The 24,642-nt window shown below is 43.4% G+C and overlaps 1 protein-coding gene across 1 annotated transcript; it reads right to left on the bottom strand.

The window, feature by feature from the left end:
• Positions 1 to 504: 504 nt before the first annotated feature.
• On the bottom strand, positions 505 to 24,642 carry WNT8B (Wnt family member 8B). Its single transcript, XM_044236647.1, has 6 exons — positions 24,575 to 24,642; positions 5,201 to 5,234; positions 3,858 to 3,996; positions 2,866 to 2,991; positions 1,994 to 2,136; positions 505 to 1,785 (listed from the first exon to the last, which is right to left on the bottom strand). Exons 1-6 carry the CDS (start codon positions 24,640 to 24,642, stop codon positions 1,240 to 1,242), a joined length of 1,056 nt encoding a protein of 351 aa, XP_044092582.1. The 3' UTR covers positions 505 to 1,239.

The raw sequence follows: 24,642 nt of genomic DNA, 5'->3' as shown, positions 1-24,642 counted from the left end.
AAGAGAGGGCCTAGAAGTTCTATCTTCCACCCACCCTCCCCAATGCCCCCAAGAATAAGTTCAATACCTAGAAAAGAAGGCACATATCACAGGGACTTCAATAAATTAAAGTTCAAGGTGCTGAGCTTCCAACTGGAAAGTTTCATCGCAGGAAGTTTACCTATTGAAGGCAAATATCCAATGCCCTGAATCCTGCCTGTTTGAGATCCAGGTTTGCGAAAAGGAAAGGTCCCAGCTTCTCCTTCCTCATGACCTGCTTTTAGAGGTACAGAGTGGGGTCTGAATGGGAAATGGGCTTTATTTCATTCAGTCTTGGCTCAGAGAAACAAGGATCCTTTGAGGAAGGAGGAGAGGTAAAGTCGGTTGCTAGGAAGGAGTAGGTTAGGAGCAGGGAGAAGTTTCAGGGGCAGGGAGTGGCTGGTCGTCTGCCCTTACATAGTTCCCAGACATTGTGGGTAGGCCTGGGGCACCTCGGGTGATTGTCTGAAGGTCACTAGGTCACGGCCTGACGGGTGGAGTCACCATATCACATGGTTGAGTAGTACCCTTGGTTTCCAGCAAGTCACCCTGCTAGGGTTCCCATTTCTTCCATCCTCAGGCCCTGCCTTTGGGAAACAAGCCCCAAACACATGCTTTTTCCAGGGTCAGTTTTGTCAGTTTTTCTTCAGGGAATGGGAACAAGAGAGAAAGCATTAGAGATTGCTGGGGTGTCTGCCAGCGGTTAGCAGGGAATCAGAAGCACGGAAGGAGCTCTGAAGAAAGAAAAGATGTGGCTGTGGTAGAGACCTGGCAGCAGAAGAGTAGGGGGAGGGGTGCAAGAAAATGGATGAAAGGGAAAAGCATGGCTTTCCCGGGCCAGGCCCTGTGAATCTGGGCAGTGCTCTTCCACAGGCTCTATCAGCCAGGCCAGGCCTTAGGGCCGCAGGGAAGGGGAGGAGACGCGCCTGTTCTCACCCTAGTCCAGGGAAGATCAGGAGCTCAAAATCTCAGGACTGGGAGTTCTCACACCTAAGTGTGGCGGGTGAGGATGATGGGGACAGAGTCGGAGGAGAGCGCAGAAGAATTGGGGGAAAGGGTGGAAAAAGGGTTGGAAACTGGAGAGATGGTGGTGTCTCTCCCTCCTGGGATCCCTGGGCAGGGGGATGCTGGGGCAGGGGCATTCCCTAGGTTCCTCTATCACTGGGGTCTCTCTAAAAGAAGCCTAGGACAGAAGGGGAAAGGAGGGGGCCGAGGAGCCCCTCAGGGTTTTCGCCCGGGTTTGTGCGCGGCGCCCCCCCGCGGCCGTGCGGCGCGGCTGCAGAAGTATTTGGTGACCCGGCGGCGGCACTGCTCGCAGCGGACCGCGCAGCACCAGTGGAACTTGCAGTTGCAGCTGGACACGGTCTCGGCGCGGCGCTCCTCCACCGCCAGCCCGCAGTCCCCGCAGAGCCGGCGGCAGCTGCGGCGCTCCCAGCGGCCCAGGGCCCGCCCGCGCCGCAGGCACTCTCGGCCTTCCGTCCCCAGCAGCCCCAGCGTCTTGTTCTCCAGGCAGTAGTCCGGGGAGTCCTCCAAGTGCACCAGCTCCCGTGTGGAGATGGAGCGGAAGGTGTCGGCGATGGCGCCTCGGCCGGCGGCACTGTTGCCGGCCCCCTGCAGCAGGTCCACCTTGAGAGCCGCGTGGTACTTCTCCTTCAGGTGCGCGCCCACCTCGCGGAACTCGGGCAGCTGCAGCCAGCAGGTCTGCGTGGTGCAGCTGCCGGACACTCCGTGGCACTTACACGTGCGTTTCATGGTGCCCTTCACCGCCTGGGGAGAGAGCTAGGAGTGAGCTGGCCAGGGAGTAAGCGGCGGGGGAGTTGGCCGCTGGGGGATTGCGAGGCGGCTAGCTAGTCCATGTAGCTGGCGGGCCTGGACCTTCGCTTTTCCAATCTGTTAAATGAACTGAAGAGGGGTCCGCACCTAGGGCCGGTGGGGGTGGAACCAGCTGCCTCACCCCGGGGGCCATAGGACTCACCTTGCGGCCAGCCTCGTTGTTGTGCAGGTTCATGGCTGCCCGAGCATCCTGTCCTGTCTCTAGGGCATCGACAAACTGCTTGGATATTGCCTCTCCAAAGCCCACGTTGTCACTGCAGCCTCCCCACAGCCAGCCTTGGCCCCCTGGAAGGGTACGAGGGGAGGAAAGGTCGTTGAGCAGGCAAGCATGAGCTCCTGGGCTACTGTTTCGAACTGGGTTTGGCGTTGGGCAAGTATCCTCTCCAGATCAGTTTCAGCCTAGATTTGTTTAGGCCACATTTCCGCTTCCACTTCCAGCCTCAGCCAGTTCCCTGCTCTGGGCTCCATGAACTAAGTCCTCGAGGAGTGGATTCTCTGCAAGGCGCCTGCGGCTTGGCTCTCTGGTCTTTGGGCAGAGTGTGTTCGTGCCTGGTGAGCGATTGACAATTGCCCGGAAAAGGAGAGGAAAGCACCAGCTTGGGGGGGAGGGGCACAATAGAAATAATATGGATCAACCAAGTTGAAAGGTGAATTGGAGGTCAGAGAGGATTCCAGAGGACAGCAGAGGTAAAGCGTAGAAAGGAAATGGGTAGGCATGTCCCCCAATAAGGGGACATGGAATGATGTTCCTTCTGTTCTAAGAGAGTAGCAGGATTGAATCCACAGGGAGTGTTCCTTGGTTGTGTTTAAACTAAGGAAACCCTCCACTTGGAGAAGGAGGGCCCCGAGCTACACTGAGCCTGGTTTGTCACTTCTAGGGTTTTGGCTTAAACTGGGAGGCCCTGATTTCCCCAGATTTAGAAGAACACCGCTGTCCTCCACCCACCAAACTACCCACCGAACTTTTTTTGACTTCACTGGCCTGCCTTGGCCACCCACCGTACCTCTACTCACCCAGCTGCCCGTTGCGGGAGTCGTCACAGCCGCAGTTGTCAAAGTCGCCGAGGCTGCAGTTCCTAGTCAGAGTGTACATGACCCCGGCAGAACTGATGGCGTGTACAAACGCTGTCTCCCGGTTAGCTGGCAGGAACAAAAATGGGGGAGCCAGAGCAGGGGTTACAACTCAGAGAGTGCCAGTTGTGCTGTCTCCCTTGAGTGCCATCACTGTGCTCTCGTCCCCAGCTCCAACCTGTTTCCCCACCTTTACAATGTACCTTACCCTCCTCCACGGTCTGCTCCAGCCTCCATCTGAGCGCTATGCTTCTCCCCTCCCATCTTTTCAGGTCACACATTATGACTAGGTGGCTAGATGACTGTTGACCTACAGGATTCATAAGGATTTAGGTGGCAAAGAGCCAGAGGAAGAAATGGGGAAGGAGATGAATCTGAAGTCCAGGCTGTAAAGAACTCATGCCGTTTCCTTCCTGAAATACTGAAGTCTAAGAGGCATGGGCCAGCTAGTCCTGGAAGAAACCTCTGCTTAGCAGCTCTTTCATTGACTGGTATGGCCACTCTTTATCTTCTTGGGAATCTGGTGTCCAAGTTAGTCCCCACTTATCCTGTACCTCTCTGCTGAGCTGCTGAAAGAAGGGGCTAAGAGGCATGAAGAATTAATACTCCTACCTACCTCCTGATGCTCTTTAGTGTGAGGAAGCCCTTAGCCAACTGGGAGGCCAAGGATGTTATAGACTAGGGGTGAGACAAGGTCCATGCATTGAGCAGTGAGGGTGTTGCGAAGAGAGAGAGAGAGAGAAAAAAAAAAGCTTTGTAAGAAGGAGGAGATGGAAAAAGGACAGAGAGAAGATCCCAGAGACAGGATCACCTGAGAATAGAAACCAGGTGAGGACTAGGATGCTGATGTAGAAGCAGCAGGGGGCCATCCCTGAAGAACAGGGCTCTAATCTATGGCCAGGGAGTCAAGGGAGCTGTGGCGAGGCTTTCCTTACCACTGCGAAGGCCACCATGGCTGGACAGCTGCAGGGCTCTCTCGGGGCAGTTCCATCGGTCCCAGGCAAACTGATACTTGCATTCTTCAATACCACTCTGGGCACCAGCTGCAACACTGCTGGAATAGATCAGGTAGGCCTACAGAAACACAAGGGTCAAAATTCAGACTCCCAGCTGAACTTGGGAGGCATTTGCACTGAAATGGCCATGCATCTCTCTTCCTGCCCACTCTCCTCTCCTTCTAAAATAATGACAGGGACGCCTGGGTGGCTCAATCGGTATAGCATCTGCCTTTGGATCAGGTCATGATCCCAGGGTCCTGGGAATGAGTCCCATGTTCAGCTCCTTGCTCAGTGAGGAGCCTGCTTCTCCTTCTCCCTCTGCCTGCTGCTCCCCCTGCTTGTGTTCTCTCTCTCTCTCTGACAAATAAATAAAATCTTTTTAAAAAAATAAAATAATGACAGAGTAAGCACTTAAATTAAATATGCTATTCCATTTAACATCACAAATAACCTTGTGAAATAGGTACTATTTTTATAGGTTAAGAACCTGAGACCCAGAAAGGTGAAGTAAAGCAGTTTGTTCAAGTCCCGCAGCTAGCATGGTAACAGTAGGAATGAAATTCAATGTTACCAGATCTAGACCTCGCTGGCCTTTTTTTTTTTTTTTTTTTAAGATTTTATTGATTTGACAGAGAGACAATGGGAGAGAAAACACAAGCAGGGGGAGGGGCAGAGGGAGAAACAGGCTTCCTGTTGAGTAGGGAGCCCCATGTGGGACTCAGTCCCAGGACCCTGGGATCGTGACCTGAACCAGAGGCAGACGCTTAACAACTGAGCCACCCAGGTGCCCCTAGACCTCGCTAGCCTTTGTTCACTATACTATTCTGCCTCTCCAAAATGAGTCCAAATTACATAATTCATAAATTTTCGGCTGTTCTCATCCCATTACTGTCTTAGAAAAGAACATTTGGCAGCTGGAACTGTCCTTAGAGATCATGGAGTACAAAGTCAGCATTTTAAAGATGGAGAACTGTGCCCTACCACTGCACTGAGAAGGATGTGTGGCTGCAACCTGACACTGCGAAAGGCCATGGACTTTTGTGGTTCTGGAACTTCTGGCCATAAATTCAGAATCAGTTCTCCTGAGTTCTTGCCTTGGTCCTGACAGTAGTTTGCTGTGTTCTTTTGGGTGCATCCCTAACCCTCTCCATACCACGTCCTTCCTTCTGTAATACACACAGCTAATAAAAAATGTGGATATCATGAAAAGAAATTGACATGTATAGTCTTCACTTAAGATCAGTGAAATCCAAATAAATCAAAGGCCATTTTTTTCTTACCTTTGGACCCGTCATCAGGAAATTGTTCACTGACCTAGAAGAGACAAAAACCACAGAGCGTAATGGGGATATACCAACTCATTTCTGTTGCCAAGCATTATAGGGATTACCTCAGCAAACATAATTGATAGGAAGAAATGAAAATGGTTTTTCCTAGGAAAAATTATGCACAAGGGAGCTATTAAAGATAAATTTATCTAATAGAATATGCACAAAAGGAGCTAACATTAGGGCGCCTAGATGTCTCAGTTAAACATCTGACTTTTGATCTCAGCTCAGGTTCTGATCGCAGCATTGTGGTTTCAGTCCCTGTCCCTGCACTAGGCTCCATGCTGGGTGTGGAAGCTACTTAAAAAAAAAAGAAGAAGAAGAGCTACATACTTTCTTTTGATTTTTAAAATGTCAAATAACAAAAATGTTGCAAGTAATATTTGATTATTATTTTTGCCATGGAGTGGGAAGAGAGAGCTTGAACTTAGTACTGTGTACCAGCACTCCACTGTGAGTATTTTCCATGCCGATCTTGTTAAATTCTTACTGTATTGGCCGTTAATGTTCCTATTTTTTAAATAGAGAATCTGAGACACAAAAAAGGTAAATATCTTGTTCAGTCTCACCCATCTAATAAGTGATTAAAGCAGGATCCAAGGCCATCAGACTCCGTAGGACTCTGAGAAGGATAGTTCTCTAATCAGAAAGAAGTAAATAGGGGAGCCTGGGTGGCTCAGTTGGTTAAGTGTCTGCTTCAGCTCAGGTCACCATCCCAACGTCCTGGGATCAATCCCCACATTGGGCTCCCTGCTAAGCAGGGGGGCTGCTTCTCCCTGTCCCTCTGCCTGCCATTCCCTCCGCTTGCGCACGCACTCTCTCTCTCTCTCAATAAAATCTTAAAAAAAGAAAGAACGAAGTAGTAGAGTGTCTTTCTAGGAACTGAGTCATAATTAAATTCCAAAAATAAATAATCTGACTCTGGAAAGTAGTTTGGCCATTTCTTTCAAAACCGAAATAAATGGACTTGCCATTCAACTTAGCAGTTCTGCTCTTGGGTAGTTAGCCCAGAGAAATGAAGATTTGTCTTTACTCAGGAACTTGTACATGGATGATATGGGTGATACTCCAAAACTGGAAGCTATTCAAATACCTTTCCCAGGGTAAGTGGATAAATTAACTTTGGTTCATCCATGCCACAGAGCATTACTGGGTGGTAAAAGGAATAAACTAATTGATCCCTTCAATAACACGGATGATCAAAGTGATCAAAGCCAATCTCAAAGGGATACATACTTTGGGGCATCTGATTGGCTCTGTTGGTTAAGCATCTGACTCAATTTCTGCTCCGGTCATGATCTCAAGGTCGTGAGATAGAGCCCAGTATCAGCTCCCTGCTGGGCATGGAGCCTGCTTAGGATTCTCTCTCTTCCTCTACTCCACTCATGTTCTATCTTCATGATTTCTACATACTTCATGATTTCATTTATGCAACAATCGTATGCAATTCTATGCAAGAATCGTAGAGCTGGAGAATAGATTAGTGATTTTCAGGGGTTAGGGATTGGGGATGGGTGTGGCCACAAGGGGGTAACACCGGAGAGTCTTGCTCTGGCTCATAGAGGCGATCTTTATGTTAGTCATAATTTGCAAAGGCTTTTGGACATTACTAGGCCAGATAGAGGCTAGTTCCCATTCAGAGGATAGACAGTATCAGGAAAGAAAACAGCAACAAAACAAAAATCAAGTCGTAGAGAAAGAGAAAGCTTTGCCACGAGCCTGGGTTGTGAGAGGATACTAAGTTGGGATCACAGAGACCATGGTGGGAGATAGTAGAGGACTCTTTCCTCAAGATCCTACAATATGTAAAGAACTGTATGATGAGCTGTTTGAGCCAAAATGATTAATCAGTTAGATTTAATTGAACACCTGCCATGGGACAAGACTGTAGGCTTTGTGTGGACATTTCCATTAATTAATGTTTGTTAACCCCAGAGTTATTTGCAGACATATGTGAACCATTATGGCTGGCTTCCTCATATCCAGACCATCCGGTATTAAGAAAAGACTCGGGATTGTTAGCTAGACTTCTTGTAATGGTCATTTTGCAGTATGTACATATATCAAATCATCCTGTTGTATACTTGAAACTAATATAATGTTATGTGTTGACTATATCTCAATTTAAAAAAAGGTAGTGTGTCCTTGTGAACACCAAAGGAGGAGGATCTTGTTCTTAATTAATGAGACAATGGCAAGATATTTTATTGGGGAGTAAAATACAATATGGATCACAGATAGCATAGTTAGTGTGTGATGTTAGAAAGTGGAAAGAGCGCGAAAAAGGAAGGAATTTAAGTGTTTTTATGGATATTTCCCAGGGACAATTATGTGATTGGAGGCAAGATGCTAATAAACAGTAGAAGATACAAAATTTGTTTACCAAGCAGAGGCAGCTCTATAGAACACGGTATAATCACCATGCTCCTAGACGAAGTACAAGCTTCCCATACCCCATATGGACTGTTGCTGAAGATACCACCCAGATGGAATGTCATTCAGAAGGTTTGTGCCTTACCCTCCTAACAATTCTCAGACCTTTTCTTGAACTCCAGACTTGCATATTCCACTCCAGTGTTTAATGGGCATCTCAAACTTAATCCATCCAAAATTTAACTCCTGATCTTTGCTGCCATCATCCCAAACCTGCTCCTTCTGTAGTCTTACCCACTGGAGTAAAGGACACTTCCTCCTCTAGTTGTCAGACAAAAATCTTGGAATCATCTTTGGCTCCTTTCTTTCTCTCATATCCCATATTCATTCTGTCATCAAATCCTGCCAACTCCAGTTCAAATTATATCCAGACTCTAATCAGTTCTTAACACCTTCACTGCTGTCCCTGGTTCCAAGCTATTATTGTCTCCTGCCTGGATGATTGTTTTGTTTTTAAGGTTTTTCTTTTAAGCAATCTCTACACCCAATGTGGGGCTTGAACTCACAACCCCTGGTATCAAGAGTCACATGCTCTATCAGTTGAGCCAGCCAGGAGCTCCATTGCCTGGATTATTGTTAAAGCCTCCTGACTGAGCTCCTTGTTTCCACCCTTATTCTCCCACATTTTATTCTCAAAATGATTGGTCTATTTAAAGATCAGTCCCTTGAAAATATAGATCAGGGGCACCTGGGTACCTCAGTCAGTTGAACATCCAATTATTGGTTTTGACTCCGGTCATGATCTCATGTGGAATGAGACTGAGCCCCATGTCAGGCTCCACATTCAGTGGGGAGTCTGATTGAAGATTCTTTCTCTGCCCCGCCCTCCACCCCCTCTCAAGTAAATAAATAAATAAACAAATCTTTAGAAAAATAAAAATGTAAATCAAATTTTGCTACTTTCTGTTCAAAGTTCTCCAATGATTTTTTTAAATCTATTCTTTTAAAAAAAAAGATTTTATTTATTTATTTGACAGAGATCTGCAGAGAGGCAGGTGGGGGTGGGAAAGCAGGCTCCCTGCAGAGCAGAGAGCCCAATGTGGGGCTCGATCCCAGGACCCTGAGATCATGACCTGAGCCAAAGGCAGAGGCTTAACCCACTGAGCCACCTAGGTGCCCTGATTTCCTCTTTCACATAGAGCAGAAAGCCAAACCTTATCATGGTTTATAAAATCCTGTGCAATCTGGCCCCCATTAACACCACACTGGTCTCCTTGTTGTTCCTCCAGCACACCAGGCACTCTTCAGCCTCTGGGCCATCACATTGGCTGTTCTTTCTGCCCAGAATGCTTTTTACTCAGATCTCCACATAGTTTGTTCCTTCACCTGCATTCAGCCTTTAAATCTTGTGTGTCATTCTCCCTAAATCTTTTCTTGGTCATCCTATTTAAAATGGCAACTCCCCCACCCTTCTCTGCTTCATAAATTGTATGATTCTCTTTCTACAAAATGTCCAGAATAGTCAATTCCATATAACAATTTTACTTACTCTTAATATCTAGTTCAAAAGCCACAACCAGCATTTCCTGAAGATTCATAGTAACTTTCTTCTGCCTCGTATTAAGATTTCCTTTTATTCCCTAATATTTGACTGTAAGTAGGGGTTGCCTTAGTTATCCTTGTATCCCCTCCAACTCCTATTACAGTACCTTGAACAGAGTAAGTGCTCTTTAAAAATGGATTGAATTAAAGGGTTTTGAAAAAATGGTGGAAGGATCATCAGAACGAACAGAAAATTGTAGGATAATAGGATCACTGGAAAAGATCCAGGGGAGGATATGGACAAGGAAGACTGGCAAGCCAGTGCTCCCACTAATTTTCTAACATTGAGAGCAGACGACCATGCCCCATTAGCAGATGATCATACCACAGGAGCAACAGACAGTTAACACTAAGCATATGTACACAGAGGTTGGTGTTATAATCAAAAGTTTTAGCAAAGTCAATCTGCCACACTTAATGTTATGTATAATTGTTATTGTGCTTCATAGTAATTAGACATAAGTGGTAAGTGATTTACATAAATAACTGCAGTTAGTTTTGTTTTTATGCTGCCAAATAAAAATGGTGTAATTGTTTCTTCTCCTTTTGACAGTCTTCCAGTATATATACTGATGCCATTTAAAATTTAACCTCCATCACACAATAATAGCTGACATTTATGGAGTGTGTCTCTTCTAAACCAGTGCGTCACCTGCATCATCATTTTTAATTTCCATGGCAACCCTACAGGGTAGGTACTATGCTATATACTGAATGTTTATCCTGTGGACAGAAAATACTTTAAGTGCTTTCTTTGCACGTTTTTCAGCTCATATCATTGTCACAACCGTTGTATAAGGTAGGAACTATAATGTGTTCCATTTTACAGAACGAGAAACTGAAGCATGCAGCAGTTAGCCAGCATCCCACAGCTGGGTAAGTGGTGAAGCCAGGATGGGAACCTAGTCAGTGTGATCCCGGAGCATGTATTCCTTCGCTGCTGTGCTTTTCCACAACCTGCGTTTCTCTTGCTCATATTCCCACCTGCTAATTCAGGACTTCTGACCCCCAAAAAGTTCTTGGTAACTACTTCTTGATGGTCTTAGTGATGTTTTGCACACACTGATAAACAAGCATGGTTAACTATCACATTGTCTCTGCTGCTTTTCTATTCTTCCATTGCTCCAACCCTCCCTCTGTGTGTATGTCTGCCAGGCACCCATATCTGCCAGGCATGGCCTCTGCTTTGTCTGGGCACCACCATATTCCCTGGGCACATCGTAGGGAGGACTGTTTCTGCTTAGACTGAGTTCGATGCATAAAAAAAGTAGCAATGTACCACACTAATTTGGGATGTTAATAATGGGGGAAACTGTGCAGGGGCAAAGGGGAGTATTTACAGGAACTCTGTACTTTCTGTTCAAGCTCTCTGTGAACCTAAAACTTCTCTTAGAGGAACCATAGTTTTTTTTTTTTTAAATACAGGGACAGATGTCTTTTAATCCATTTTAGAGCTTTGCTTTTCCACTTAGGTATCAAAACTGCCATTTGTGTGCATGGTCTTAGAAGGTTTCGGTAAAATAATTCTTCAGGTTTGGCCTGTAACATGGCCTCCTCATTACCCACCAGCCTTCTTCATTGGACCGAAGCTGAGGGACTTGCTAACATGTTCCGGTGACTAGCTTCATAGCTGGGATCTTCTTGATTCCCTATCTTGCTATCCCTATCCCATGCTATCCTGGGAAAACTCCATAGCCACTCATTTAGATAAATTTCTAGAGCCGTCAGCCCTGCCAGTACTCCTGATCTGCCCATATACCCAGACTGCAAGTGGTGGGCCCAGCCTGGAGCACCTTCAAAAGGTGCCATCCTCACAAAGAAATGGGCGATGAAGAGAAGTAGCAACTAGACTTTCTCTCGTATTTTGTTGAGACCCTTCCTGGGCTCAGCTTTCAGTGACCTCCTGCTCAAGGTGCCTTTGTCCACCCAGGAGCCATATCCTTGGCCTTGGCACACCGGCTATTACTGATTCATTCACACTGGACCTCCTCCATCCCTAGGACGACTCCCTCAAGAATAAGCACCAGTGCAGTTTCTGATTTAGGTGAGACTCTTTATTACGCTGGGAGCTGGCAGTGTCCATTGGCTTAAAAGAAAATAGATGGGGCTCTCCTGCCAGATAAGCAGGATAATTCTTCAATGAGACTCTGCCTGAAGCTAGCCCTGCCCCTTTCCCCAGATGCCCAAAGAAGATGGCTTTGGTGAGAGCATCCCCCCAGATCTGCTCCTGGCCTTCCTGTGAGTCCCAGCGGTGAAGGGTGTAAGCAACAGCCACACTCCACCAATTCCCTTTAACTGTCAGGAGGCCATAGTGCCTGACCTAGGCAGGACTGCAGTCTTCTACCTCCTGTCTCCTGGTGTTAGTCTTGCTTTGGCTTTTTGTTTTGTTTTGTTTGAAGGGTTCCAGTCTAGGGCAATGGAGTGTAAACTTTAGTGTTGTATGTAAAACTGAGAAGTCTGAGTAAGCTTTATAGAAGAGATACTATGGTTATAAGATCTTAACACTGGGGAAGAAGGCTGGGGAAAGGGTACATAAGACTTTCCGGTACAATTCTTTGCAAACTTCTGTAAATCTGTAAAATGTCATTTACATAAAAATAAGTTGATAGGGGCGCCTGGGTGGCTCAGTCGATTAAGCATCTGTCTTCAGCTAAGGTGGATTGAGCCCCATGGCACCCTGCTCTGTGGGGAGCCTGCTTCTTCCTCCCCCTCCGCCTGCCGCTCCCCCTGCTTGTGCTCTCTCTTTCCCGCTCTGTCAAATAAGTAAATAAATCTTTAAAAAATACATTTATAATTTAAATATAAAAAGTATAAACATATTTATAAATATATAAAAATTAAATATTACATACATATATACATATGTACGTACATGATCTGGAATGCCAAGAGATTTGGAGAATAGACTTCAGTGTAGGCATTTGAAAATTAATCCACATGGATTAGCTGGTAGAGTCCATAAGAATCCTCTGGGGAGTTTATTAAACATGAAGATTCTTGGGTCCCACTTCCAGAGACTCCTGTTGAGTGGTAGTAATGGGGGGAATAGATGGCAGGAATCTGTGTATACCACGTTCCTAAGATGATCCTCAGAGTCTACTTCAAGAAACACTGGTTCAGAGGGAGAACAGGCCTCTAATACCTAAGTAAATAATTTGAGGGCTTGGAAAGTTTAAATTATTGCTTCAGTCTTCTAGACAATTGCTGCTCCAACTGTAACAGTAACAAATGGATGGACATTTTCTTGTTTTGTTTCTGGATAGAGTACCTTCTGGTTTTGGTAGCTCTCATAGCTCTCTCTGGTCACTGCCTTGAGGGGCTGGGTCTCTGGCTGCACTGATCATTAAAATCATGGGGATTTCTTTCCTTCCCTTTGGTTTTTCTTGGTACTGTAGTTTTTCCCCCCTAGCAGTTATAACTGCTATGTTTACCTTTGTCATACCAGGAAAAAACTGTTTTGGGGGGGTAGGTGGAATGTGCCCACCAGGATTCTGAGTGTTTGTCTAAGGGCCATCTGTCCTCTAGGAAATTGCTGACTACCTCCATTCATGGAAGTCTTCAATGCCATAGCTATGATTTTATATTCTTAGATCATATTCTTGTCATCAATCCACTGTCATCAGTGACTCTAACTCAGTTCTTGATTTGTACTTTTTCCTACAAGCTTCTGATGCCATCTCATCCTTTTCCCAAGTTAATTTACCAACAGTAAGAATTTGGGAGAGTAGTAATTTCTCTCTCTCTGTTTCTCTCTTTTTCCATCATTCCTTCTCAGCTCTTAACAATAATGTTTCATCATACCCTCTGCTGTCACTTGCCCCCATCTAGGCTGGTTAGCTAAATCATGCCCTCTTGTCCCATTTTCCCTGCCCTCTGCCTAGCTCCTCTACTGTCAACATTTATCAGTTCTTTCCCCTTCATTTCAATGTGTGTCCAAGCCTTTACTATTCCTAATTACTAAATATTTTTTTTTCAGTTCTTGTTAAACAACCATCTAGATACAGATGCATTTGTAGTTTTGAAGCTATGGGTAATGCTAGAGGAGAGTCCTGTGGACTTTCCACCTTTTTCCCATTTCTTCTCTGCCCTATGGATCTCCTAGCCTTGCAACACCTCAGTGGCTATATTCAGCCACAATCTGACCCCAACTGAAAATTCTTTGATCTCCAGGACTGTAAACCACCAAACACCCACAGCTCAGTATTAGGCAGCTTCTCTCATGAGTCATTTTGCCTCCTGAGTTGCCTATTTCATAATCAGCCTGGTCACCAGCAAAAATTTTTCCCAGAGAGCTGGTACAGGAGGGGAGGGACATTGGACAACCCAAATACAAATGCCATAGCTTCTCTTTTAGCTCTTGGAAAGTCTCCAAGTTTCTTTTGTTCCTTTGTGTTTCCTTACCTCACAGTTATGATCCATAGATCCAAACACCCTACTTTCAAAGCCCCTCTTCATTTGATACCATTTGACGCAATTTATTTTACCACCTTAGGAAGTTCACAGAAAATTGGAAGTTCCCATTCTCTGGTATTTATGTCTAATTATGGATGAGCAGTTTAAACCACTATCCAATTAGTTTCAGCAATTTCTTCCTGCTTGGGGGCATTTTCCAAAGTAGCGTAGCCCACGAGGCTGTAGCACATAGCAGTTTGGCAGCTGTGGTTGAGAACACATGGCTGATTCTATATGGTCTGGGGCACAGATGGACACAGGACCAGTTGTACCAAATACCATCCTGTCTTCAGACTTACTTCTTCCTTTGCATGACTAGGCCCTTATTACGGGTCAAGTTCATGTGCTGGACTCCATCTCCCCTGAGTATGAGAGTCCTTTCCCAGGGAAGAACTCAGTGCCATGCAGCAAACTTCTCATGGGTGAGCACTACCTGGCCAAGTGTGCCCTGATTCATTTGAATCCCAGTGGTTAACGTAGGGGCTTAGATTTAAGTTAGGATCCCCTTTTTGCCTTCCCCACACCTATGTATATGTATTTTTAAACCTGCATAGGGTTTTTTTAAAAAAGATTTTATTTATTTATCTGGGAGAGAGAACACAAGCAGGGGTTACAGGCAGAGGGAGAAGCAGGCTTCCCGCTGAGCAAGGAGCTTGATGCAGAGCTCGATCCCAGGACCCTGAGATCACAACCCGAGCTGAAGGCAGACGCATAACCGATTGAGCCACCCAGGTGCATCCCGATCCCCCACATATTTTTAAAAAGCAAAATTCTGAGTGTGAATCTCCAGAATTTAGTGTTTTCCTCTCAGGGCCCCAAACTTTGATCTCAATGCACTCTGACACCTTGTTGGTTTGGCAACTCCCCAGCCCCACACCTTCACTTTCCTCACAAATTTTGAATAATAGGTTTGGCTTCTCCCTACCCTTTAATCTCATCTTTCGAGGTCCATAAAAAGTCTCTGGGTCCTGAAGCTCTAGCTGGCCTACTTCGGAAGGGACCATCTGATTACAGCTTGGGGTGAGGGGAAACAGAGAAGTGGCAGTAAACAAATGCAGGTGCCGATCTCTGTGTGGCGATCACAGAGAACAGGAAAGGAGCGAACAGGCTGTGGGGAAGATCCTGAGGAGACTTGCTGCCGGGAGCTGTAGCTAGAAGGTGCCCCAGTGAAGCAACTTCTCTTAGAAGGAATGTCTAACAGCCGGCTTTTCACCTCCTAGAACTCACAGGATGTCTCTGGCCAGGGAGAGCCCAAAGATAGCTCGTTCTGAACGAGTTTCCATGTGATTCTCTCCATCCTCTACAGCACTGGACCCACAGAACACAGGCGCATCAGCACACATGGAGCCGGGCACACACACAATGACATAGAAGGCAAGTTTTACGAATGGCTGTGAAATAATATCCCATCGGTCCGAAGTTTTTCACTACCCCCTCTGACAATACCCAAGGATATTTAAGCTAGGAGCAATTCACTGTACAACTAGAATGAATTAAAGTTGAGATGCAAAAAAAAATTTTAAGGAGTGAACAGCGTGGCTAGTTCTTATTCATTGTAAAGTCCAAATAATTGAAATCAGGCTCTTTCCCATTTAGCTAGGGGAAGGGATTAGAAAACAGAAGGCACAGATCTCTGAAGTCTTGAAGGGAAGAGAAATACCCAGAATTTCAAAGACACGTTGCCTCCTACTTAAAAATTTGCCCAGAAGGGACAGAGGTGATATCAGCGGAGAGATCTATTTTCAGTAGAGCAAAGGAACTGAAGCGAGGTTACAGCAAATGAGCAGTTATGAAATGAAAGCCGCCAGTGTAGACTCACTGAGGGAGGAAAGTAAAGACTGAGGCATTGAAAGTAAAGACAGGCATGATTGCAGTGCAGACTGGGGCCAAGTGAAGGTTTTTTCCCTAAGGTAAATATTAAAAAAATGAAAGAATGTGTAGTTTTCATCCTATTCCCATATCTATGTCTCTTTCTTCCAAGGGAATTCAGGCCTATAAATAATTCTCAAGCTGTTTTTTTGTAAATGTGAATTTTCCATATTATAATGCAGTGCCCTAAAATCAACAAAAAAGAAAAGTCTTATAAACCACTTAGCTAAAAAAAAAAAGTTAAACAGGGGCACCTGGGTGGCTCAGTGGGTTAAAGCCTCTGCCTTTGGCTCGGGTCATGATCTCAGGGTCCTGGGATCAAGCCCGGCATCGGGATCTCTGCTCGGCGGGGAGCCTGCTTCCTCCTCTCTCTCTGCCTGCCTCTCTGCCTACTTGTGCTCTCTCTGTCAAGTAAATAAATAAAATCTTAAAAAAAAAAAAGTTAAACAGATGCATCAGTTTTAATAAAAATCATATTAAAATTTGTAATAAATTCCCATAATATCTCAAATCCAGCCTGTGCCCAATAATTCTTGGCAAAGACCATATAATAGGGACGCCTGGGTGGCTCAGTTGGTTAAGCAGCTGCCTTCGGCTCAGGTCATGATCCCGGCGTCCTGGGATTGAGTCCCACATCGGGCTCCTTGCTTGGCAGGGAGCCTGCTTCTCCCTCTGCCTCTGCCTGCCACTCTGTCTGCCTATGCTTGCTCTCGCTTCTCTCTCTATGACAAATAAATAAATAAAATCTTTTAAAAAAAAAAAAAAGACCATATAATAGCTGATGGGACAATTGTGTATTCTGGGTCTCTGCAAAACAATCCCAGGCCGATTCTTTCCTGAGCAAATCACAAATGTTCAAGGGACAGTCTTTTCCTCTGAAACTAAAATGCCATGTGTATTCCAGGGTGTTTTATAAATCGATAGGCTGTCTTCCCTTGTCCTCATTTCCTTCCTTTTTTATGTATTGTAGCAAACTCTGCTGAGAAACGCTGAGCTACAAAAAAGCACTTCAACACTTAGCATTTAAATGAGGACTCTAACTGGGAATAAGCTGTATTCTTTCTCTGTTCTGTGCCCTCTAAGCAAAAGCTGCTAAGGAACAGCCCAAGCCACTGTTCCCAGAAAGCCTGGGACTACAGGAACCTCTTCCAGGATCATTATGGAGGCAGGAAATTTTGTTTTGTTGGTTGATTTTGTTATTCTGGTCCCTGTAGTATAGACCTTAGAAAATACTATGTTCTCAACTGCATTGTTGGATACAATATCAGGTTATTTCAGGATCAGGAAGGTAGGTGTATACGGTAACTCTGAGAATTAGCCTACAAATCAACTAGCTGTACAGTTCAAGGTTAGAAAATTGACACTTTATGTATCATTTTTTACTATTTAATGGAACTAAATCCAATCCAACGCTCCACTTCTGTTGCCTTTGCTGATCAGCTGCAGCTCAAACAGAAATAAACTAAATGTATTTGAATGAATTTTCTCTTTTTACTAATTTTTATTCTTCATTTTTCTCCCCAAGGGCAGCTGGTCTTATTTATACGTTCTCCAAGATTCACTTTACTCACTGACTCTAGATCTCTCAGACACAATAGGAGCTTTCTTTTCCTATTGCTCTTCTTCCAGTTTTTAGAAGTATTTAGAAGATTTAGACAAAGAGAAATATATGCAGTTGAAAATGTGAGAGAAGATGAAGCAAGATGAGCTAGCAGAGGCCAGCTGTTGAAGCAGAGTTGTGGGGGTCCATTATACACTGTTCTCTCTCTCTTTGTTGAAAAATGAAATTTTCCATAACATAGAATTAAACAATATGCTGCTTCTGAACCAATCATGTATGCAGCGTGGGCTCCACCAGGCACCTTGGATTAACATGAAGAAATGTTAGGATAATATGGTTCGCTATTTATTATCCTGGCTACTCGTGTAGAATGGAATCTTTCAGTTCAACTATGGTGAGCCTGAAGAGCTTGAGTCAAGGAAAAGGACTGTGATTTATGGTAGCAAAAGAGAATTAGTTTTGAATGAAGAGGAAATTTCTCACAAGGCAGGATGGTTTAAGCTTGGCCTAGAAAACCTAAGAATTTCATCTACGGAGTTGTACAGAAAGACTGAACTACTGGTCCACTTACAGGGCCTTATGGAGATGACTGGAACACAGCCTCATGGTGTGTTGGGTCCAAAAGGATGCTGAAGTTGGGGAAACAACCAAAAGTGAATTTGGACTGGCTGGGTAATGGTGAATTTAAGCGATCCCCTTATGGTCTGATTGCTCTTGGCTTAGAGATAACTTTGACCCAAGAAGCGTACAGAGAAATGATATGATCAATAACCAGTGCCTACAAAAAAATTTTGAGAAAAACAAGTCATTGTCTTATAAAGAGACTAGAGAATCTGTCCAGAGTGAATGGTAGTTTCTTTTGAGAGGTCCTCTGAATGTAGACGTATTTCAATGGGAGGCAACGGGGAATGTTACTTAGGTGAAAAGAGCTTGATTTCCTCCAGGCTAGTCTTTGATTTAGTATAAAAAATCTGCTTTCTGCAAAATCAGGGTTTATCCTAAGAAAAATTATATTGACCTCTCTCTCCAAGCCCTGTGAATTCTCCTCTGCCTTTCTGAAGGAGATAGAACAGAGTTCTTTCCTTTCCTTTCTTTCTTTTTAAAGATTTTATTTGTTTATTTGAGAGAGAATGTGCACACAAGCATAGAGGGAGAGGCTCGGAGAAGCAGGCTCCCCACTGAGCAGAGAACCCGACTCAGGCTCAGGACCCTGAGATCATGACCTGAACTGAAGGCAGATGTCCAACTGACTGAGCCACCCAGGCGCCCCTCTTTCTTTCTTTCTCCTCCTTCCCTTCCTTCCTTCCTTTTCCTCCCTCCTTCTCTCTCTCTCTCTCTTTCTTTCTTTCTTGACCAACACTGTACCTTTATTCACTATATCTCCTTATCACATGCTCGAATTAGGGATCTTGGGGAATTTGTTTTTGCCTCTGCCTTTTACTTTGAGTGTAAGGGGAATCAAAAGACAAAAGAGCTCTAAAGATTCTAAGTGTCTCTTTAAAAGCTGTTACATGAAAAATAATGAAATGGAGGACACTACAATAATTCTCAGGCTCCTGCAGACCCTAAGATGTGCTACAAAAATGGGTCTTTATCCTTAGGAAAATATCATCAGAACTAGCTTTCTTATACTACACATAAAACCTTAACATCAGAAGCAGTACAGATAGTACAGATACTTTTTGGGTGATCTACGAACAAACACAGGCCCACCAAATTGAAAAGAACAGATAACTTGAGGTTTTGGGCAACAGCACACATGTAATCCAAATCAGCCTGCAGACAGTTTTCGGTGAGATAAAAGGAATGAAATAACAGTACGAAATAATATAAATTTGTTGGGTAAATAAGTGTAAGATAATTTAAATAAGCTAATAGTACTAATTTTTTTCATATAAAAATACTAATCAGGCACAAGCTTTTGTTTCTTAATGCCAGACTTCTAATGTGTATGAGACTACTGTTAACATCATTAAACATTCCCAGAAGAACTAGAGTATCAGACAGAGAAGGAAGGATGGCCACAACAGGAAGGACCATGGTCCAGTGTTCTGGCTCCTGGCTATGAATGTGGGCAGGGAAAACAAAGCAAGGTCCTATCTGAAGTGGAAAAGCTTATTGGAGAGAAGCCTTGAGTGCTATGGGTTCAAATCCTGTCTCACCAGTGACAATTTTTGTGTCTTAGGCCAGTTACTTAGTGAACATGTACTAAGCGTTGGTTCACATTATCATTCTTTCTTTTTTTTTTTTTTTTAAGATTTTATTTATTTATTTGACAGAGAGAGATCACAAGTAGGCAGAGAGGCAGGCAGAGAGAGAGGAAGGGAAGCAGGCTCCCTGCTGAGCAGAGAGACTGATGCGGGGCTTGATCCCAGGACCCTGGGATCATGACCCAAGCCGAGTGCAGAGGCTTTAACCCACTGAGTCACCCATGTGCCCCCACATTATCATTATTTCTGAGATAGATTTTGTCCCAGATTATGGGGCAGGGCCAAAGCTAATCTTAAATTATCCTTTTTCAGAAGACTATAGCAATACAAGAGTAAGGACCTAAGTAAACCATGGAGCCTTCTACCTTTAAACTAGAAAATATGAAGATGCTCTACTTCTGAGAGCTGATACCTACTTCTAGGAGTTTCTGAACTTAAGAAAAGATTAAGTTTAAATTAAGGTTAAGGTTTCCTGTCATGGTTCTTCCCTTATGTAAAATGGTTTACATGCAAACGTCAGTTCAAAACACATTCATCATCATCGTGATTCAGAATGAAGCCTCAAGAACCAAGTCTTCTGGGTTCAAGTTCCATCTGGATCATTACAAGTTAGGTGACCTTCCAAGTTATTTAAGGTCTCTGGGCCTCCTGCATCAGGCTCTCTGCTCAGCAGGAAGCCTGCTCCCCCCACCCCCCGCCCCGCCCTGGCCTGCCCCAAGATCTACGTAGGATCTCTGTCAAATAAATAAATAAAATCCTAAAAAAAAAAAAAAATCTCTGGGCCTCAGCTCCCTCACCTGTAAGATGTAGAAGACCATAGTATCTAATTCGAAGGATTAATAGAAGAATTGGTAAAGCACTTACAACAGTGTCTGCCTGCACAGTAAGTTACCCATTATTACCATTGTGGTTAATTTCCGCATAAGAGACATGATGATAAATAAGGCAAGGTGTCTGATTCTAGAGGAGTTTCTGGGCTAGTGAAGAAGATAGGTTCAAAAGCAGAATTCAGGGGCGCCTGGGTGGCTCGGTGGTTTAAGCCTCTGCCTTCAGCTCGGGTCATGATCTCAGGGTCCTGGGATTGGGCCACGCGTCAGGCTCTCTGCTCAGCGGGGAGCCTGCTTCCCCCTCTCTCTCTGCCTGCCTCTCTGCCTACTTGTGCTCTCTCTCTGTCTATCAAATAAATAAATAAATAAAATCTATAAAACAAAAGCAGAATTCAGTAAGAGGTACCAAGTGCCACGATGGCTTAACCTGCCACTTGCTATAATGGGGACAGAGAGAAGAGGTAGCTAATTTAACTGTGAAGAATTCAGGGAGGAGGGAATACCTAAACTAAGTCTTCAAAAATGAGTAGATGGCAAAGGTCTAGTGGGATCTTTGGAATCTTTTAGCCAAAAAATATTTCACCCAAAATGTGAACAAATAAAATCTTTTCTAAATGTCCTAACTGATTTTATTAAGATTTTTTTTTTATTTGACAGAGAGAGAGAGATCACAAGTAGACAGAGAGGCAGGCAAAGAGAGAGGGGGAAGCAGGCTCCCTGCTGAGCAGAGAGCCCAGCACGGGGCTCGATCCCAAGACCCTGCGATCATGACCCGAGCCGAAGGCAGAGGCTTTAACCCACTGAGCCACCCAGGCGCCCCTATTTTAATAATAGCAAACATCCAGCAGATTAAGAGAACTTGATCATATCAGTTGGAAAAGAAAAAAATCTAAGAGTAGTTGGAGCCCAGGAAAAGGGATTTATACTTATAGTCCCAAGAGAGAATAGCATTCCCTAAGATACAGCATTAAAGCAAGTGTCCCAGCTGGGAAAAAGAGAAAAAAGTAAACTCTTTCCATGGAAAAGAGAGGGTTTGGATTGACACTCCTTCCGATCCTTTTTTAATATTCCTGCTTATATAATATCACAAAAAGGAGATGCTTCTTTGTGTCATATTATCATCCACACACATAAAATAAACATGTATTATGGAGCATCTGCCTTATTTATACAAACTGGTTTTGTAAGAGAGGTTGTAATGAAGTGTCTCTTCCCAGGAACTCTCAGCCTTTGTAAATGATGATGATGATGGTACTAATAAATATCATTAACTAATTAATTATTATTATTATTAGCTAACTTATTTTTATTCATGGCAGGAAGTATAGAGACTCTGAAAGCAAAAATGTAGGGCTCAAGTTGTTGACAAATCAATGATAAAACTGGGAATTCAACTTCGGTGATCGTGTCTCAAGCCCTTAGAAGGACCTTCAACGTTGCAGCTACTGACCTAATCCCCTCAGAGTTACCCTGTAAATCCCAAGTTTTTTCATGGGTTATGAATTTTTTGTTGATCAGGGGAGCTATTGGTATGGACTCTTTGGTTTTGGCATATTATTTTCCAGATTCCAAAGCAATTTTCACTTACCTTTTATTTCCCTAACTTCAGAGATTCCCAGCCTCTCTGAGGATGAGAATTTCTTTTTATGGTAGCAAAGTTTAGTGCATCCTGCTCTTTTTTGTATCTTTTAGTGGAAAAACTTAACAGAAACTTAACCATAAATTATCATGAATTCAATACTTTTAAGTATGTATTTTTATTATTCATAATACATATTTGAAAAATAGTAGCACATGTATGTGGAGAATAATTTTTGCTATAGATGATGCTTGGAGAGAGTATAGATGCAAGACAGCCCCCCTACACTCACTGAAGCCCTTGCTGATCAGGGGTTCTGCAATCATCATCAGATGAAATTTCATAGAAATTCATAGAAAGTTCATAGAAAGTTTACTTTAAATACATAAATGTAGCAAACCAAGGAATGGTGTATTTCAAAAGCTGTCTTAAAACCCAAATATTTTCGATAAATTCTTGCTGTACTGCAGAAAAGAAATTGACCCCCTTTAAAGCCTTTGGAAAGAATGAGAGCAGAGCCATAGTTAACCTCTGTGTTCCAGTGCATCTTTCTGATTTGGTCATCAAGTTGGGCAGGTGGAGGGGAGAGAGAGAGAAAGGAGAAATGGGCAGAACTGGGCAAAACCTAGGATCATTATGAGACATCATTTGAAGTAAAATGAAGGCAACAGTTAAGGAAAAACATGTTGTAGACCCATTCATGCCAGATGAGTAAGAGTAATGGAAACAAAAAGTCAAATTGGCTCATCTCTGGGCACCATTGTAACCATCACTCTCTGCTTAGCTGTATCACGCATTCCCATTCTCTTTTTTTGGGAGCCATTTGGATTAAGGAAAACAGATTCAAAGAAAAGATTTTTCTCAAGTTACTAAAGGATAATTCTCAGAATTGTCCCAACAAGAAGAAATGGTAGAGAATGCTTTTTTAAAAAGTTTCCAGTCATCTTGCCTTGAGAAGCCTGGTTAAACTGCATGCTGTAAGTCAGTGTCATCTTTATTTCCTCCTTTCAAACCCAAGAGCTTCTGTTGATGGACTTTTTTGACAGTAATTTCAGGCAAGCCTACAATTGAACAGCCAAGCAGAAATTGTGGTTCTCTATTTGTTAAATGCTTTTGAGGCCCTTACATAAAAGGTTGGTAATGAAGTATTAAGAGAAATATCTGAAAGGCTGTGGTTGGTCAAATTTCTCTGCATGGCACAAAGGGGAAGGTGACCTTATGCAGAACCCTGATAGTTCCATTATAAGAATAATCAAGATTGAATGTTAAATTTAAAAATCACTCTTCAAATGCTACCAAAAACAGACTCTTGGCAAAGTGTAAGTGTTTAATTCAAATTAGAGCTTATAGAGAAAAAGCAATTAAAATCTAATTACATTATACAGGAGATTTGTACATTTTCTCCTCAAAGTCAGGCAAGGCGAGGAGGGGTTCTTAAACCCTGTTTTTAAATTAGAACTTTCTTTCACATCTCTTTTTTCTTTTTTCTTTTTGAATCCAGACACTTGAATTTGGACAGACAAGCCACCCAGCCACCTTTCAGTGTGGCTGTGTCAGTATCGGAATGAAATGAACATGACCCCCTCCAGCAGGGAAGGAACACACAGTAAAGGTATTTTTTATAGAACAATTCTTCACACTGCCCTGGTGACTGGGGAAAGGAATCTCGTGTTTCTCTTTTGCTGATACTGAATCAGCTGAAGAATACCATGAACATCAGTAGAAATGCTCTGAAATAGTCTCCGCTCCCTTTTGTCTTTTTGTTCTCATGAGGGGAAAAAGAGAGACACTTTTTTTTTTTGAATGTGAAATATTTAATTAAAATGCCAGTTAGAAATGAACCAATTATTTGGTGGTTCACTTTGTAACTGGAAGTGTTGCAAATGACTGCGTTAACTTGCAAATCATTGTATAAATTGGGCATATTTCTTACCAAGTCTGTAATAAAGATGGCTATACTCATTTATGATAAGAATACCTTCTTGGCATAGGAAGCTGATTACAGCAAAGAAATGCCTACCTTTGCTTCCTCAACAGTTTATGCAGCAGTTGAATTCAGACCTTGGTTAAACAGATGGTCAAAATGCAAACTGATAAAGAGGCTGAGCTTATGTATCTCAGTTGGGGAGAAACTCCAAATACTCTAGCAACATGCACTTCCCAGGTCTTTCTACATGAAACTGACAATAACATCACCTATCCTTGGTGAGGTGGTTTATAATTTCCAAAGCACTTTCGCCAACATTTCCTCATTTTCAGAGCAACGTAGAACTGTGTGTAAATTGTATACATTAAATAAATTTGTAGAAAGTTTAGATTTCTAAAATATTTCATTTCAAATATGTTTATTCACCCAATACCAACTCAACAGCTCAAGCTAATTTTTATCTCTAAGACATGATGACATAGTTACTTGGAATATTCTGAAAAAAGTGAAGTTAAGTCAGAAAGTGCAAAGTAAGAGCCCATTGTATTTTATCTCCAGCCTTCACCTCAAAGATCAGATTCAAACACAGTAGAACTTGCTTTGAACCACCTTCCTTTTCTCCACAATGCTGACATCAGGATTTGGTTAAAAAGGGGGGGGAGGACTACTTTCCATTTCCCCCAAAACCACTTAGAATATTTGTAGTATAGCATTTATTAATCTACTTTTAAATCTATTACTTAGTTAGTCAGGGTCCTAAAGATTTACTGAAATCAACCATAAATTTAGGAAGAGCCCCTACTCCATAGAACAGTTTTTCCTAGGAAAGATCCCAAATCTTCCCACACTTCAGGAAATGAAAAAAAGCTCTCTCCCTTACATACATTTACTTAGTCCCATTCCAGGTAGGAGTCCAGGTTACTTACCAGGCGTAGCTGAGTCGGAGGATACTGGTGAAAAGGAAGATGCACACAGAAGGCTTCGTAAGCAACAT

This window comes from Neovison vison, chromosome 2 (genome assembly GCF_020171115.1).
Source record: "Neovison vison isolate M4711 chromosome 2, ASM_NN_V1, whole genome shotgun sequence".
Classification (NCBI taxonomy): domain Eukaryota; kingdom Metazoa; phylum Chordata; class Mammalia; order Carnivora; family Mustelidae; genus Neogale; species Neogale vison.
This window is presented reverse-complemented; position numbering and strand designations above follow the sequence as displayed.